The sequence below is a fragment of the Trifolium pratense genome, linkage group LG6, assembly GCF_020283565.1.
Source record: "Trifolium pratense cultivar HEN17-A07 linkage group LG6, ARS_RC_1.1, whole genome shotgun sequence".
Taxonomy (NCBI): domain Eukaryota; kingdom Viridiplantae; phylum Streptophyta; class Magnoliopsida; order Fabales; family Fabaceae; genus Trifolium; species Trifolium pratense.
Window position 1 is genome coordinate 17,065,006 of NC_060064.1, and position 16,425 is coordinate 17,081,430.

A 16,425-nucleotide genomic window follows, 5' to 3' on the forward strand; every position below is an offset into this window, starting at 1 on the left:
GAATTTAACCTTACTGCAAACAAACAAAAACAACCAACCAAAGAAAATCTTGATAACAATGATCCCAAAAAAGAAACGGTGGGTACCGCTAGTCGCCTAGTCCATGAACTTGCCAACTATCGTACTGTAACAGGTCAATTATTTTAAGCTACTCTATTTTCCAAATCCATCATGTGACTGAGGCTTCTCCCAAGAATGAAGCTTGATAAGATCCAACATCATTACTTGACAAGGACGGTTGATATTCTTTATACAAAATGTCGTGATTCAAATGCACTAGGGCTTTCAAACAAAGGTGAACCATATACATTACTGCAAGAAGACAATTGTGTTTATCTTCACTCTTAAAGTGTATTTCTATCAAGACAAAAGTGTTTCTTCACAGCAAAACACATCAGGAAAATTTGTCTATTTATTTTCCCTGCATAATATTTCAACTCGATGTTATCTACAAAAATTCTGTTTTTTTATGGTTCCAAGCTCCAACTCCAAGTACTTGATTTATATATATATAAGAAAGCACAAGAAAAATATTTCATATTTAATTTATGAAAACAACTCAATATGATGTACGTACATACATACACACAGGTAAGGTACCTCATTTACTTTAGTCACAAGTAACCATTAAAAAGTCTTCACAAGTAGAAAATCTGCACAAGAATTTTGGGCTTCATATTGTGTGAGAAGATGTTTTCTCTTTATCCCCACGTATCTTTTATATCCAAAAAATCCAATTTTGTCGTTGATAAAAACATCGGTTCGCAGAAACCTAAGTTTTTTCTAGTTCAAATTCAGGAAAGAAATTTTTTCAAGGTAAAAAAAATTCGGTTAGTAGAAACCGAGGTTTTTATTCGAAGGAAAAAAAGTAAAATCCAGGGGAGAAAAAGAACCATGGGAGGTGAGAAAACATCGTGTGAGAAAACGAGAAGAAAAGCCCAATTACAAACCTTATACATTGAGTTGAGTAGTGAATTTGGAGAAGAATATTTCATTTTGGTTAAGATAAAATAATAACCGAAGAAGAGTAAGATGAAAGAAAAGAACTAAAAACGTTGTTTTCGAACCAACTAACGTCATCAAATCCCATACAAACTAATGGTGGATTCTCAACTTCACATGAATCAACAACAACCTTTGTACAGAAACATATGCAACACACTTCTGTCTCTAACATACTCTCGTTCACTCTCCAAAGGTCTTCAATTACATGCTCACATTATCAAATTAGGTTTACAATCAATCCCTCTTCTCTCCCATCATCTCATCAATTTCTACTCCAAAACCCATCTCCCTTATTCCTCTCTTCAAATCTTCAACGATTCATCTCACAAATCTCCCACTACTTGGAGCTCAATTATCACTACAAGAATTCCTTGCGATTCCGACGAACATTTCCTACCAAAATTGAATTTGTAGGTGAACAGTACCATTTATGAGCATTTTTTTGATGGGTGCGGCTTTCAAGGAACATTTCCTACAAGTTTTTCGTAGGAAATGTACTTTATGAGTATTGTTATTTCCAAGAAACGTTTCCTACGAATAATTTCGTCGGAATTGTTTTATTTAAAAAAATAAAAATATATTGTAACAGTCACGTGCTTTTTAACAGAAAAAGAAAGAATTGTTTATATGACACACAGATTCCTAGAAACATTACCTACCAATGCTTCGTCGGAATTGTTTTATTTTAAAAAAATAAAAATTGTTTATATGACACACGGATTCCTAGAAACATTACCTACCAATGCTTCGTCGGAATTGTTTTATTTTAAAAAAATAAAAATTGGTAACGCAAAAAATTGTTTTATTTCCATATTTCAACTTTTTTTTTTACATCATCTTATAAAGAAAATATAATACTTAATCTATTCGAAAGGGGTTGGTACCACTTGATGCCAGAACCAGATTAAACTGGTGGTGAAAACAAAAAAAATATTTGATCTACTTCTATCTACTTCTAATATAATAATAACATTAATTACTATCAATAAGTTAAAACTAAGTTTCCCATTAGAATATTATTACGATCTGTCTATATATTCAGAGTCCGATTATCAAAAAAAGAATTCTCATTTGTTTGTTAATCCAATTAGGTGATATTGAACGGTCGGATTGATAAGATTCGAAATCTCCAGTCAAAATCGGTAGTTTTAGTCAAACTTCATGACTCTTTCATTAAAACTAGCTTTTCAATGAGACTGTTATTACGATCTGTCTATACATCCGGAATCCGATGATCAAAATTCTTTTTCTCATTTGTTTGTTAGTCCAATTAGGTTATATTGAACGGTCTGATTAATAAAATTCGAAATCTACAGTCAAAATCGGTAGTTTTAGTCAAACTTCATGACTCTTTCATTAAAACTAGCTTTTCAGTGAGACTGTTATTACGATCTGTCTATACATCCGGAATCCGATGATCAAAATTCTTTTTCTCATTTGTTTGTTAGTCCAATTAGGTTATATTGAACGGTCTGATTGATAAAATTCGAAATCTCCAGTCAAAATCGGTAGTTTTAGTCAAACTTCAAGACTCTTTCATTAAAACTAGTTTTCCAATGAGACTGTTATTACGATCTGTCTATACATCCGGAGTCCGATAATCAAAATTATTTTTTTAATTTGTTTGTTTGTCCAATTAGGTGATATTGAACGGTCAAATTGATAAAATTCAAAATCTCCAGTCAAAATCGGTAGTTTTAGTCAAACTTCATGACTCTTTCATTAAAACTAGCTTTTCAATGAGACTGTTATTACGATCGTCTATACATCCGGAGTCCGATGATCAAAATTCTTTTTCTAATTTGTTTGTTAGTCCAATTAGGTTATATTGAACGGTCTGATTGATAAAATTCGAAATCTCCAGTCAAAATCGGTAGTTTTAGTCAAACTTCATTACTCTTTCATTAAAACTTGTTTTTCAATGAGATTGTTATTACGATTTGTCTATACATCCGGAATCCGATGATCAAAATTCTTTTTCTCATTTGTTTGTTAGTCCAATTAGGTTATATTGAACGGTCTGATTAATAAAATTCGAAATCTCCAGTCAAAATCGGTAGTTTTAGTCAAACTTCATGACTCTTTCATTAAAACTAGCTTTTCAGTGAGACTGTTATTACGATCTGTCTATACATCCGGAATCCGATGATCAAAATTCTTTTTCTCATTTGTTTGTTAGTCCAATTAGGTTATATTGAACGATCTGATTGATAAAATTCGAAATCTTCAGTCAAAATCGGTAGTTTTAGTCAAACTTCAAAACTCTTTCATTAAAACTAGTTTTTCAATGAGACTGTTATTACGATCTGTCTATACATCCGGAGTCCGATGATCAAAATTATTTTTTTAATTTGTTTGTTTGTCCAATTAGGTGATATTGAACGGTCAGATTGATAAAATTCAAAATCTCCTGTCAAAATCGGTAGTAAATTTTTATCAGTAATAACTTGTAATAGTAATAGTAATCGATAATATCAAGTAAAATCATGAAAAATAAAATTATATTGGATAAATTAAAAAGGACTATTATTATTTAAAAGCATCGAATAAATTAAAACCGGTCTAAAAAATCAAAATTTGCTAGACAGCATTTTCAAAATAGAATTAATAAATTAGAAGCGACTGTCTAAAAAATCAAAACATATGATACAAAACATTTTGACAGTAGAATTTTTTATATGTCATGTAGGAGTAATTTGATTGAGAGAATGAAAGAGTAAAAAAAATACAACAAAAAAACACAATATCAGTTCCTCTCTCTCGTTTACAGACCCAACAAGGGGTCTATTTGTAAATTTTTTTAACAAAATAATTCAGTTTTTATTTTCTTTCTCTCTCTTTACCAAAGAAGATTTGAGAAGCTATATCTCATCCTCTCAACAAACCTAGCCGCCGCCGCTACCACCACCACAACTCTCACAATCTCGTCTATTTCTGTTCAACCTTCACCATCTTTCTTTTCTCCTTCTCATATATTTCCCGTCAAGTTTAGTTTTAGATCGGAGATATTTTGAAATTTCTCAACCGTCATCTTCATGGTTAGATCTAGATCACGAAAGACTGTCTTTTAAAAAACCAACACCATATAAATACTCTACTCCTTCTCCTCTACAAAACCCACAAAGAAAAAAATCAAGATTGGAACACCTTCGCCAGTGACAGCCGCGCCGGAAAACACAACCACCACACCGGAAAATCGCAAAATGATTGAGATTTTGAAATATGGCTTCGTGTTTTCAGTGTGGGTCGCGGAAAAGAAACTCAATGGTGATGATTTACCAGCGATGTAGTGAAGTGGGTTATTTCCCTCTCTTGTTTTCTCTTATCTTTCTTCTCATTTGTTTAATTTGGCACTGTCTTAGTCACTTATGTTCTTTCTGATTTATTTTTTTCGATTGCAGAAATGAAATCAAGTTAAAAGTTTGTTTTCAGGTATGAAAAATCCAAGTTATTGTTGTTGTTGTTCTTGAAATTTAGATATTATTAGTATTTGATAGGACAATCTATATGTAGAGAGATATGTATAATTAATACATAATAGATATATCATTGAATCTGGCTTGGTTGGTGTTGTATGGCTTCATGGGTGAGGCTAATACCACATAAATATTATATCATATATATTTTATATTTTTAAGTTTGCTCATGTCGCTGGGAAACAAGATTTGGATCTATTTAACCAAGTGTCTAGGACTCTATGCATCATGCATCTTAGAAATATAATATGAAAGCAAAATTTAATTAGGCAATAAAGCTTGTTGAATTCTACTAAAATTAGGAGCTTATCGATAGTTATATTACATAGAATTATATAATGTGTGTGGTGACTAATATATGATTTTGAAATTGTTCAGAGGGAGATGCAAACAGATCAACTATAACAATGTGCAAGAGCTACTTCAACAAGCTTTGATAAGAAGGAGGAACAACCTTTCACGGGACACTTGCATTTTATTTTTGTGTAAATATTTTAGTGATAATATTTGTAAAGCCCATCTTATTTCAAACTACAATTTAAATATTAATTTATTTTTTTTGAATTATATCTTGAATATTACGATAAAATCCATTACATAATTTTACATATTTTATTTTATTTTCAATTTAATTTAATTTTTTCATTTTCAATTAAAATATTTTATTTTAATTTTGCTGAAAATAGCTATTTTTATTTTTTTTAAATATTAAATACAGTTCCTACGAAAATTTCGTAGGTAATGTGCTGACACATGCTGACTAAAGTGGCAGCTGACACAAATACGTTTCCTACGAAAATTTCGTAGGTAATGTACTGACTCATGCTGACCACTGACACAAATGCGTTTCCTACAAAGTTCGTCGGAAATGTTGTAGGAATAGTCAGGTTTTTGCCTACAAAGCTCTTGGTAGGAAATGTCGTCGGAAATGTTACATTTCCTACGAAAATGGGCACTATTCCCACGAAATTTTTTGTAGGTAATGTAGAGGATTCTTGTAGTGTATCTCTTCATTTACCCAAAATGACCTCCCTTTACTTTCTCTACACTTTTTCCGGCTCATGATCCGTCATGGCCTCCCTCCTGATGACCACATTTTCCCCAGTGCTACTAAATCATGTGGTATTCTAGCTTCGTTACCTGTGGCGCAATCGCTTCATTGTTTTGCTTATAAGACTGCTTACCATGTTGATCTTTTTGTGGGAAGTTCTATTGTTGATATGTATGGTAAATGTGGTGATATTAATAAAGCACGTAATGTGTTCGATGAAATGCCGTATAGAAATGTTGTTTCTTGGAGTGGTTTGATTTATGGGTATGTTCAATTGGGTGAGGATGATGAAGCTTTGAGGCTTTTTAAAAGGTTTCTTGTTGAAGAAGAAAACGAGGGTGTTAATGATTTTACTTTGTCCAGTGTTTTAAGGGTTTGTGGTGGTTCTACTTTGCTACAGATGGGTAAACAAATACATGGGTTGAGTTTTAAGACCAGTTTTGATTCGTCTTGTTTTGTTGCGAGTTCTTTGATTTCGTTGTATTCTAAATGTGGGGTTGTTGAGGAAGCTTATGATGTTTTTGAGGAAGTTACTGTTAGGAACCTTGGGATGTGGAATGCTATGTTAATTGCCTGTGCTCAGCATGCTCACACGAATAAAACTTTTGAGTTGTTTGATAAGATGAAGAGTGTTGGTGGTGTGAAAGCTAATTTTATTACATTTTTGTGTGTGCTTTATGCGTGCAGCCATGCAGGGTTGGTAGAGAAGGGTAAGTATTACTTTGAGTTGATGAAGGATTATGGTATTGAACCTGGAACACAACATTATTCAACCTTGGTGGATTTGCTTGGTCGTGCTGGCAAGTTGAACGAAGCAGTTAAGGTGATTGAGGAAATGCCTATGGAACCTACTGAATCTGTTTTGGGAGCTTTGTTAACTGGGTGTAGAATACATGGGAATACTGAATTGGCATCTTATGTAGCTGATAGAGTTTCTGAGTTGGGTTCTGTCAGTTCTGGACTTCAAGTTCTGCTTTCTAATGCTTATGCTGCTGCTGGGAGATGGGAGGAAGCAGCGAAAGCGAGGAAAACACTGAGGGACAAAGGAATAAAGAAGGAAACTGGGTTGAGTTGGGTGGAGGAAGGGAATAGAGTTCATACATTTGCTGCTGGAGATAGGTCTCATGCGAAGACACTGGAAATTTATGATAAGTTAGAGGAATTGGGAGAAGAAATGGAGATAGCTGGTTATGTTGCTGATACGTCTTTTGTGTTAAGAGAAGTGGATGGTGAAGAGAAGAATAGAAGTATTAAGTATCATAGTGAGAGATTAGCTATTGCATTTGGACTTATTACATTCCCTCAGGGACAACCGATTAGAGTGATGAAGAATTTGCGTGTTTGTGGCGATTGTCATACCGCTATCAAGTTTATTAGTAAATGTACTGGAAGGGTTATCATTGTGAGGGACAATAATCGGTTCATCGATTTGAGGATGGAAAATGTACTTGTGGAGATTATTGGTGATCATACATTAGAGACATTAGAAACATTATTTACCTGGAACAAAAGTAGCATCAGCTTGCAGATATAACATTACATCATTCACAAAACCATCTTGTTTTTTATTTCTCACCACGTGCAATATCGCGGTAATTTTGAAACTTAATTTTGTTGTATATTTTTGCTAATACTTTATGGAGAAAAAGAAAGCCTATTTATTACTCTACAGTCTGTACTCATTCAAGAGCCCCAAAATCACTTGATTTCTTGCTAAGTTGCTAGTTACTACTTACTACAGATTGCATTACACACATGAATTCTTATGTGGAAAAACAAACCATACTGCAGGTGGGTCTTAATAAGGACAAAGTCTGGCCAATATTATAAATTAAACTAATGGAACTTATCCTTCGTTCAGATTCTTAGATGGAATCCACATATATACCTCACTTATGCGCCATATTTCTCAGGTCACCACTTTAAAAATTCGGGCTTTCACATTGTGTAAGAAGAAAAGCCCAGTTACAAACCTTATACATTGAATTGAGTACTGAATTTGGAGAAGAATATTGCAATTTTGTGAAGAGAAAATAATAACTGAAGAAGAGTATGAAGAAAGAAATGAAGGATTTGAAGAAAATGGATGAGGCAGGAAGCAGTGAATTGGTTTCCAAGGAAGAACTTAAACTTCTCATTGAATCTCTTGACAAACCTGTACTTTATAAACTACTCGTTGATCTTCTTTATAAACTGTGAGTCTCTATTTCATTTTCTTTTTCCTTTTATTATACATATATAACTTTCACTCATTAGTACTGTTCCATCTTTTTTCTTCCAAGAACAATCAAATAAATTGAAAAGATAGAATCTTTTTCAAAATATGAATATGAAGAAGCATTGAATTATTTCTCATACTTGTATATTGATCGTGTGTTTGTTTGCATGTTGAGGTATAAAGAGGTTCCAAAGATCCTTCAATTGCAGAAGAAATAGAAACTATTGCAAATGCTGATCAAACGCGTAGAAAGCTTTTTGTTCGTGACTTGTCCTTCAATACCACTTCACAATCTTTGTGTCATGTCAGTTTAGTGTGTCATCAAGAATCAAGATTCATAAAAATATAATGTCTTCCTTTGTGTCAGATTTTATATTGGGCCTAACTCAACCTTACAAAACCGGCTTGTAAGGTGAGGGTTGCCTAAGCTATATAAACGCTACACAGGCCATATCTCTTAGCAATGTGGGACTAAATCCACCCCTTCACACCCAACACAATGAAGGTGTTGGAGGCTGCAATGAAGGCAACTCATCTGCCGCAATTAGGCAGATGGGGGCGGACCGCAATGAAGGCGGAATATCCAACACTTTGTTTGTAGATTGCTTCTTTAATCTTGTATTTTCTTTTTCAGGAATTTAAAGAGTATGGAAAAATTGAGGAAGGGAAAGTGATTTTTGATAAACACACTCGAAAATCATGTAGATATGGATATATCATTTACAAACATATGAAATCAGCTCAAAATGCATCGAGTAAAATGTAGCAATTTAATTGATCTAAGCTTTAGCTCTTTTTATTGCCTTTGAATGAGACTACTCATGATTCATTTGATGTGTTTCACTTAGGAAACATCCGGTGTTGTTAAATAGTGCCTATTTACTGTACAAAATGTGATGAATGAACAAATCGCTATTTTCTATGATCAGCTATACGCTATTTACTCTACAAAATATGGTCAAATAGCGGGCTATGTTGCGTAGTGTAAGTTGAACAAACCGCTATTTTCTATGATCAGCTATGAATGTATGCAGCGATCTTTGCTCTATTTCGTTAGTTTATTTTATGAATTTTTGCTTTCAGGGAAGATTGACTCTATGTATGTTAGCTCGTGATAAGGTCATAAACAAAACTAGTGATACTTCCGGGAGAAAGCTTTTATTCGAAGCTTATCACCACAAGTAACAAGTGGAATGCTGCACGACTATTTTGCGGGGCATGGTGATATTGAGCAATGTTCAGTTATATATTACGAGGATTCAGATGTATCACGGTAAAAGTAGTAACATGCTTTAATTGGATGCAATAGTTATTTTTTTAATTTTTGTACCAGCTCAACTATTTTATTTTAAACTGTAGTGGATATGGCTTCGTTACATACAAGACAGTAGAGGCTGCAAAGAATGCCATAAAAGACCTAGATCAAACCACTCTTGAGGTAAGAAAATGCACTTGTTTTCAAGTGTTCAATTGAAGTTGTGTCTGGTTTTCAAGTTGTCAATTCCTACAAGCTTTGTAGCACCAATACTTTTGATCGAAGGCAATAGTTATTACATTCAATTATGTCATTTTCTCAAATAATTAACATTGTCGATGTGTCATGTGTCAGTTTGAGTGCTTCGTAGACTACATGTTATTTGTTGCATGGTAAATTGACTTCTTTAGAGTTTGTGATTTTGCAGGGGAAAAAATGATGGTAAAGATATGCTGATTCCCGTCAGTCGTCTGTTCCTGCAAGAGTGCCTCCAGGATATATATGTTGCATATTACTATCCATATGCTGCATATCCTTATCCATACCCCCAAACTGATGCACCATATGCTGCATATTACTATCCTCAGTATTCTTATACTATCCCATCCCATGAATGTATTTTACTAAACACTATGATATAAATATTGCCAGTTCTTTCTTTATTTTCATGTTCAATTCTTATTAGTCCCTAATTCCTGTCCAATTTTTTCAGTGCTATCCCTTATGTAGAAAATTTTCATATATTTTTTTCTGAATATACTTACTTTAGATGGGATAATATTTTGTAACTAAAAATGCTAATAGTATGTCATTTACCTTCATTTTATTGGCTATTTGTTCTGAGTTTGTTGAATGCAATATTTAAGCCTGTATGTATAATGTATGTATGTATCTAGTGACCTGTTAACAACTCACATGTAAAAGGCCACAATGTGATGCATACTCTTCCCTTGCATAGTGTGATTTTGAAACTTTAGACAAGACAAGATATTAAAAGGCCACAATGTCTGGTTGGTGACAAGGGGAACAATTGTGGTCCATAAATATTTAATGAAAAGGAAATATGCCTTAAACTAAAGGAACTTATCCTCTATTCTGATCCTTAAACTAAAGGAACTTATCCCCTATTCTGATTCTTATATGGAATTCTTATAAGGAAATTATGTTTTTTCCCCCTATTTATGCCCCATATTTCTCAGCTCGCCACTTAAAAAAATTGAGTTTAAATTACATACATTTACACTGATATTGAAGGAAATTCCACTATATTATCATGTCATCACATTCTTGTAAGTGTATTTTGAATTTAATCATATGGAATGATAGTATAAAGTTGATTTGTACTCTATGGTTGCTTGTGGTAGAGTGTTTTAGGATAATAATGATGATATTTTTGGTAGGCTATTACTTCAATCTTGGCACTTGTTCTATAACAATGGCAGAATTATGGACCAGCATTTTTATGGTCTTTGGTTGGTGATTGTTACACTTATCAAATCTTACAATAAAATTTATGAAAATGCTAACGAGTACATACTACTCTTATAAATGTATCTTACATTAAAATTTAATGGGTGTGAGATTTTTTTCATGTCATATTTCTCTTGGGCAAATGCTACCAAATAGAAATAGGTTTTTTTTAAGTTACCCTTAATTATTAGGCAAATGCCACATCATCTATTCAATACAATAAGATAAGATGCCACCAAATAGAAATAGTTTTTTTTTTAATTTATCCTTGATTATTTGGGATATATATCCATTCACCAATAAGAACAAGTGATATGCATGTGAAATAAAAATTGTTAACAAGTTAATTGTGGGTACCACATGCAAATCTACTTATGTGACTTATTCTTATTGATTGTTGGATAAATGCTCTCAAATTATCAAGAGTAGAGTATGTCTCACCTACTAAATATCACGAGGAATAAAAATAAGGAATTTCCAAATTATAAAAAGAAAATCATAAAAAAAAAATTTAACCCCAAAAATCGTCAAATGGCAAAGTGCAAAAATGATACTCCCTCTGGTCAGTGACCTTACTTTTTAGATTCATTGTGAATCTAATGTATCTGGTCCATATTATAGGGCTAAATACATTAGATTTTCAATGAATCTAAATAATAAAGATACTCTTATATTAAAGATCGGAGGGAGTATTAACCCAAAAATGAAAGAGAGGGCTTCCTAACTATGGGACGGATTTTGCCTCTTCCAAACCCAATCGTCAACGGGGCGGATCGGGAACGGATTTTGCCTCTCCCAAACTAAAACTCAAACTCATAAAGTTCGGATTTCCTCAACCCGTCTCATTCTCAACATGTATGAAAAGTAGAATCTCAAATCCAAATCCAACGGTGTTCAGGTATCGTCATTCCGCCTCACTTCCATATGAACTTAGTTGAGTTTTTTATAATTTTTTATTAAAAATGGGTAAAAGTTGAAAACTATTTTGTTTCGATAATATGATTTTTTTAAACAAAGAATATAAATAGAAAAAACAACTTTATTTAAAATCGGAAAAAACCCAAACCTAAATCTAAACATATTCAATTCGATTTTTTTGGGTCAAAATAAGGACGGGGCGGATGGATATCCGTGGGTTTGGATTATATTGCCGTGGGCCCGTGGCTATCCCTGACCTATTGGATACTGGAGAGTGTCTTTGTTTGACACTGTCCCCACCACCACCACCTTGTAAGAGCACCAAAACGGCACCGTATCCAAACTCATCTTTCTCTTTTCTCATTCTCCACAAACCCTATTCCTCTTCTAAAACCCGCCATGATCGATTTTAGAAAACTCAGATTAACATTCACAGTTTTCAATTTCACCCAAAATCGCACCATTCTTAAACCCTCACTAAACCCTAGATTTTTTAGCACACAAAATTCCCTTCAATTAGATGTAAAACCTAAACTTCGCTCAAAATCAGCGATCAAAGAAGCTCAATCTGCATTGCTTGAATATCTTCATTCCACGAGAAGCTTGCAATTCTTAGACGCAGATAACATGTGCAAAAACTCACCTTTTTTCCTTCAAAATCTCGTCGAAAAATCCCTAAAAAACGAGAATACGATTAACACAAAAAGGTTAATTTCTCGTTACTTACGTTACCATCCCATTAACGAATTTGAACCCTTTTTCGAGAGTTTGGGTTTGAAGCCTTCTGAATATGCACCATTGCTTCCTCGGGGTTTGATTTTTCTCAATGATGATCCTCTTTTGATGGAGAATTATCATACTTTGTGTAACTATGGGGTTCCTCGATCCAAAATGGGGAAAATTTTCAAATTAGCGCCTCAGGTTTTAAGCTTTGAAAATGGGGTTTTGAATTTGAAGCTTAAGGCTTATGAAAATTTGGGTATTTCACCTTCCATTTTAGTGAATGCTGTTGCTGTGAGTCCATGTCTTTTGGTTGGTGATGTTAATTTTGAATTTGTTAAGGTTGTGGAGATTTTGAAGAGTATTGTTGCTAAGGGTGGTGATGGTGATGTTGATAGTGGTTTGATTCAGTGGCATTTTTTGGATGAGGCTTCTTGTAAGTGGGGTTTAATGCTCGAGCTCTTGTGCTGGCTTTCTGATGCTGGTTTCAGTGAGGAACAGTTGGCTGAGATTATTCGTCGTAGTCCTTGTGTTGTTTTCGAGGAATCAGGAGGTAAGACACTCTCTATGATTGGCTTTTTGACCAAATTTGGATTGTCTGTGAACCAGATTGTGCCTGTGTTTCTGGAGTTTCCGCAGATTCGGATGGTCAAGTTTTTTGCTAACTTGAGGATGTGTTTTCAGCTTTTGACTGAAATTGAGATGGAAGCTGCAGAGATTGGAAAGATTTTCCAGTCTCACACATTATTTGTGGGTTCCTCCACTCTCAAGACTACAAAGAGTTTGCTTGGCTGCTTGAATGTTGGCAAGAAACGTCTCTGTAGCATTGTGCAGGATGATCCTTTTGTAATGAAGAATTGGGTTCTGGGAAAGAGAGTTAAGCCTTTGGTTAGCATAAGGGAGGCAGAAGAGGAGAAATCGAAGGCGGGGAAGACAGAGTTCTTGTTGCGCTTAGGATATGTGGAAAATACGAAACAAATGAATTCGGCATTTAAGATATACAGAGGTAAGGGAGCTGAGCTTCAAGAAAGATTTGATTTTATTGTTAAAGCTGGCTTGACACGCGACGAAGTTTGTAGAATGATTAGAGTTTCCCCTCAGATTCTCAATCAGAACACAGATACGGTCAAGACGAAGATTGAGTACCTTGAAAAACAAGGATATTCTGTATCAGATTTAGTGAGTTTCCCATCTTATCTTTCTTATAAATCTCAAAGAGTTAAGCTTAGGTTGTCAATGTATAAGTGGCTCATAGACCATGGGGCCGCAGAGCCCGGGCTTGCTTTGAGCACCTTAGTTGCGTCCACAGATAGAATATTCTTACAAAGTTATGTAAATAAACATCCATCTGGTTTTCAAGTTTGGGAAAATTTGCAGAAAGAAATTCTTTCTGAAAATTGATGAATAGTAATCAGTTCTGGCGTGCCTAATGATTGTTTAATCTGAATTTTTTTTTTTACCAATTGAACTGCCATTGGTATTGAGACAAATCACTTCAAGTTGATTTGTAGATATTTTGTAACATTATTCAGGGTCCGCGGCCGCGATTTGGGTTGTGATATCAAAGTTTTTTTTATCTCTTTTCCCCCACAACGCGACTGCAATTGAAGCCGCATCAGGTGCACTTGGAGCACAATTCTCTGCAACAACAAAGTTTGCAAAGACATCGGGATATAAAACCATCTATCTATAGCAATCATCATGCTGATATTAGACAAACGGGGACAACTAAAGGACAGCAGCTTTCATGAGCAAGCATCATAGGTGATTGTTGGTTGCAAATGTTTCTGACACAACTTGTAGATGGGGAATGTTAGCTTGATACGCCATCTTCAATGTATGTATGCCCTCACTTGCCTTGTTACTTTGGAGATTACTGTCCAAGTGGCTTTAGTTTTGATGCTAATTCTGTTGTACATGTATGAGAAACCATATTTTTTAATAATTGCAAACGATATAACTAGGTTCTGATTCTCTGCCGTCACCAATTGTGATTACAATTTTTGCCGTTGATAAAGATAGAATGATCCATGTTTTGAGTTGTATTATAAATTCAGTCCAATTTAATGGTTGAAAAAATTGGTTGTTTGATTTTCATATAACAGCTGAAATTTGCAACTTCTAGAACTCACAACTGGAGAGAACAGAAACAGATGAGATTTGCACACATAGAATCTGCATCCGGCATACACCTACCTGTCTGCAATTTGGCTTGAATCCACAGGTTGAACATAGATGCAATTTGGCTTGAATCCACAAGTTGAACATAGATTTAATTATTTGACACTTGATATTTTTGGACAATACTGTGTTTGTATTATTGGTAGAAGTGGAGATTGTGGTAATATCAAAATGTTGCATCTAACAGGTGGAGATTGTGAAAATTTTATGATATAAATTCAACTTTCTGATATACTGTAAGTTCAAGTAATTGATCATATCTAACATTTTTTTTCATGACAATGATTTTACCAAGGCATTTTACTGAAATTAAGAAAATTTATGGTGTTGAGCTATTAGTGGCTTATGATTCCTCCAGAAGATTAGTTAGAATTGCTACTTTTCTTGTTGGGGGCAAAAGTTCAATATTCAAATGCAAACCTTTTGTGTTTGTTTTTGGAATCATCAAATTCAAACTTTAAAGCAACGAATTTAATTGTAACTAACTAGCATTCATATCCTAACTTTAAAAGTCTAGATTTAGATTAGGTGGCTCACTTCAATTGCCTATTGAATTCATAATTTCAAATCTTTAAAGTTTTCTAAGCAAAGATAGAGTTAATATGATTTGGCCTTTCATTAGATGATTAAATATTTGACTCTACTTGGAATTTGTTAAGATGCTTTCTCTTTAGGCCTCCCATGTATCTTTTATACCCCAAATATTTCAATTTTGCCCTTGATAAAAACTTCGGTTTGTAGAAACCGAAGTTTTTTCTAGTTCAAATTTAGGAAAAATTCGGTTAACAGGAAGCGAACCGAAGTTTTTATTGAAAGACAAAAAAGTAAAATCCAGAGGTCGAAAAAGAACCGTGGAGCCTAAAGAGAAAACATCACTTGTTAAACTGACATCATTGCAACTGAACAATGGCTTTATGGCGGGTCCAATTGTTAAGCTGTGTTTATCATTTTGGATATTACTCTATTGGGTAGGTGTTAAGAAGCATGTACTATTACTACTAGTACTTATTTGATTTAAAAAAATTATTTTGTATAGTATTATTTCTTTCTTATTGTATTTTTTGTATAATGAATATTTAATTTTTATGTTAATTTGTTTAAGTCCATGATACTTGTTTTAATATCATTATCACCAATCAGTAACAAGCTTAAGTTTAGTTAAAAATTACTGTGAGTTTAATTTTTTATTAATTGTAGTGTAAAGATTTTACTGTTATCTTACTATGAATGTGCACTCATATGCCTAATGTCAATATGATTTGAAAGATATATGAAAAAGAGAAAAGTTCAACAAACAATTTAGAAAATTTTAAAAAGATCCCATAAAACACTGCCTTAAGAGAAATGGTTATAAAATTGAAATTTCAACATTCAATATAGAACTTTTTGTCAAAAAAAACATTCAATAACTTTAAATGTTTTGTTTTATTTTTTATAATAATTAAAAGTCTTATTTTCAATTGATGTTTCTAGATTCGAATTATTGGCTTATCAAAGTAGTACTATCCTGCAAAGATTCTGAGAGATCACAATTTTTATGTACAATTTTATTGAAGATTTGCTTTACTAGGAACAAGATGGTTTTTAGCCACAAACATTTTAACCCTATTGAGGTTGCAGACAACAGCATGCCTAACCTTGTGTGTTGTTCCTAATGTGGTACAATATTAAAGTTGATGCAGGTTGCTTCCTTGAAGGAATTACTGGTTGGTTTGAGTATAATTATTTATGATAGATATGATTCAAATTCAATCATTGTTATCCAAAAACACTTAGATGAGATGGCGCGAGTCCCTTCTAGTTTAACCAAAGTTCTGGGTTCGATTCTTGGCTTGGACATGCAGCAGTGTTAAAACTCTTATGGAGAGTTTGTCATCCATTTGGGTCCCACAAGGCTCGAGGAATTAGTCTATGCAGTTGTGCGCAGAGGATACCCGATTTACTACAAAAAAAAATTCAATCATTATTGTAACTTGCATAAAAGGGGACAGACATGTTAGTCTTTCCAACTTGCAAAGGATTAACAAATGCAACATGTTACTTTTTAAAAAAGAAGCATTATTAAAAAATACAATAGTTTAGAACCACCGCCGGCCCTAAAACTCTTTTTGATTTTCTTCTTCTTCTCTCA

The 16,425-nt window shown here is 33.6% G+C and overlaps 1 protein-coding gene and 1 pseudogene across 3 annotated transcripts; both read left to right on the forward strand.

The window, feature by feature from the left end:
- The first annotated feature begins 921 nt into the window (after positions 1 to 921).
- Positions 922 to 9,838, forward strand: LOC123889995 (annotated as a pseudogene).
- A 1,810-nt stretch (positions 9,839 to 11,648) lies between these two features.
- On the forward strand, positions 11,649 to 14,497 carry LOC123891547 (transcription termination factor MTEF18, mitochondrial-like). 3 transcript variants are annotated; one of them, XR_006803153.1, is made up of 3 exons: positions 11,649 to 13,292; positions 13,646 to 13,950; positions 14,219 to 14,497. XR_006803153.1 is itself a non-coding variant. In XM_045941427.1 (2 exons), the coding sequence occupies exons 1-2, from the start codon at positions 11,793 to 11,795 to the stop codon at positions 13,670 to 13,672; spliced, it is 1,527 nt and encodes a 508-aa protein (XP_045797383.1). In that variant the 5' UTR covers positions 11,649 to 11,792; the 3' UTR covers positions 13,673 to 14,497. The 3 variants fall into 3 exon arrangements, 1 of the variants encoding a protein (XP_045797383.1); XR_006803152.1 differs by having other exon boundaries at positions 11,649 to 13,950; XM_045941427.1 differs by having other exon boundaries at positions 13,646 to 14,497.
- The last annotated feature ends 1,928 nt before the right edge of the window (positions 14,498 to 16,425 follow it).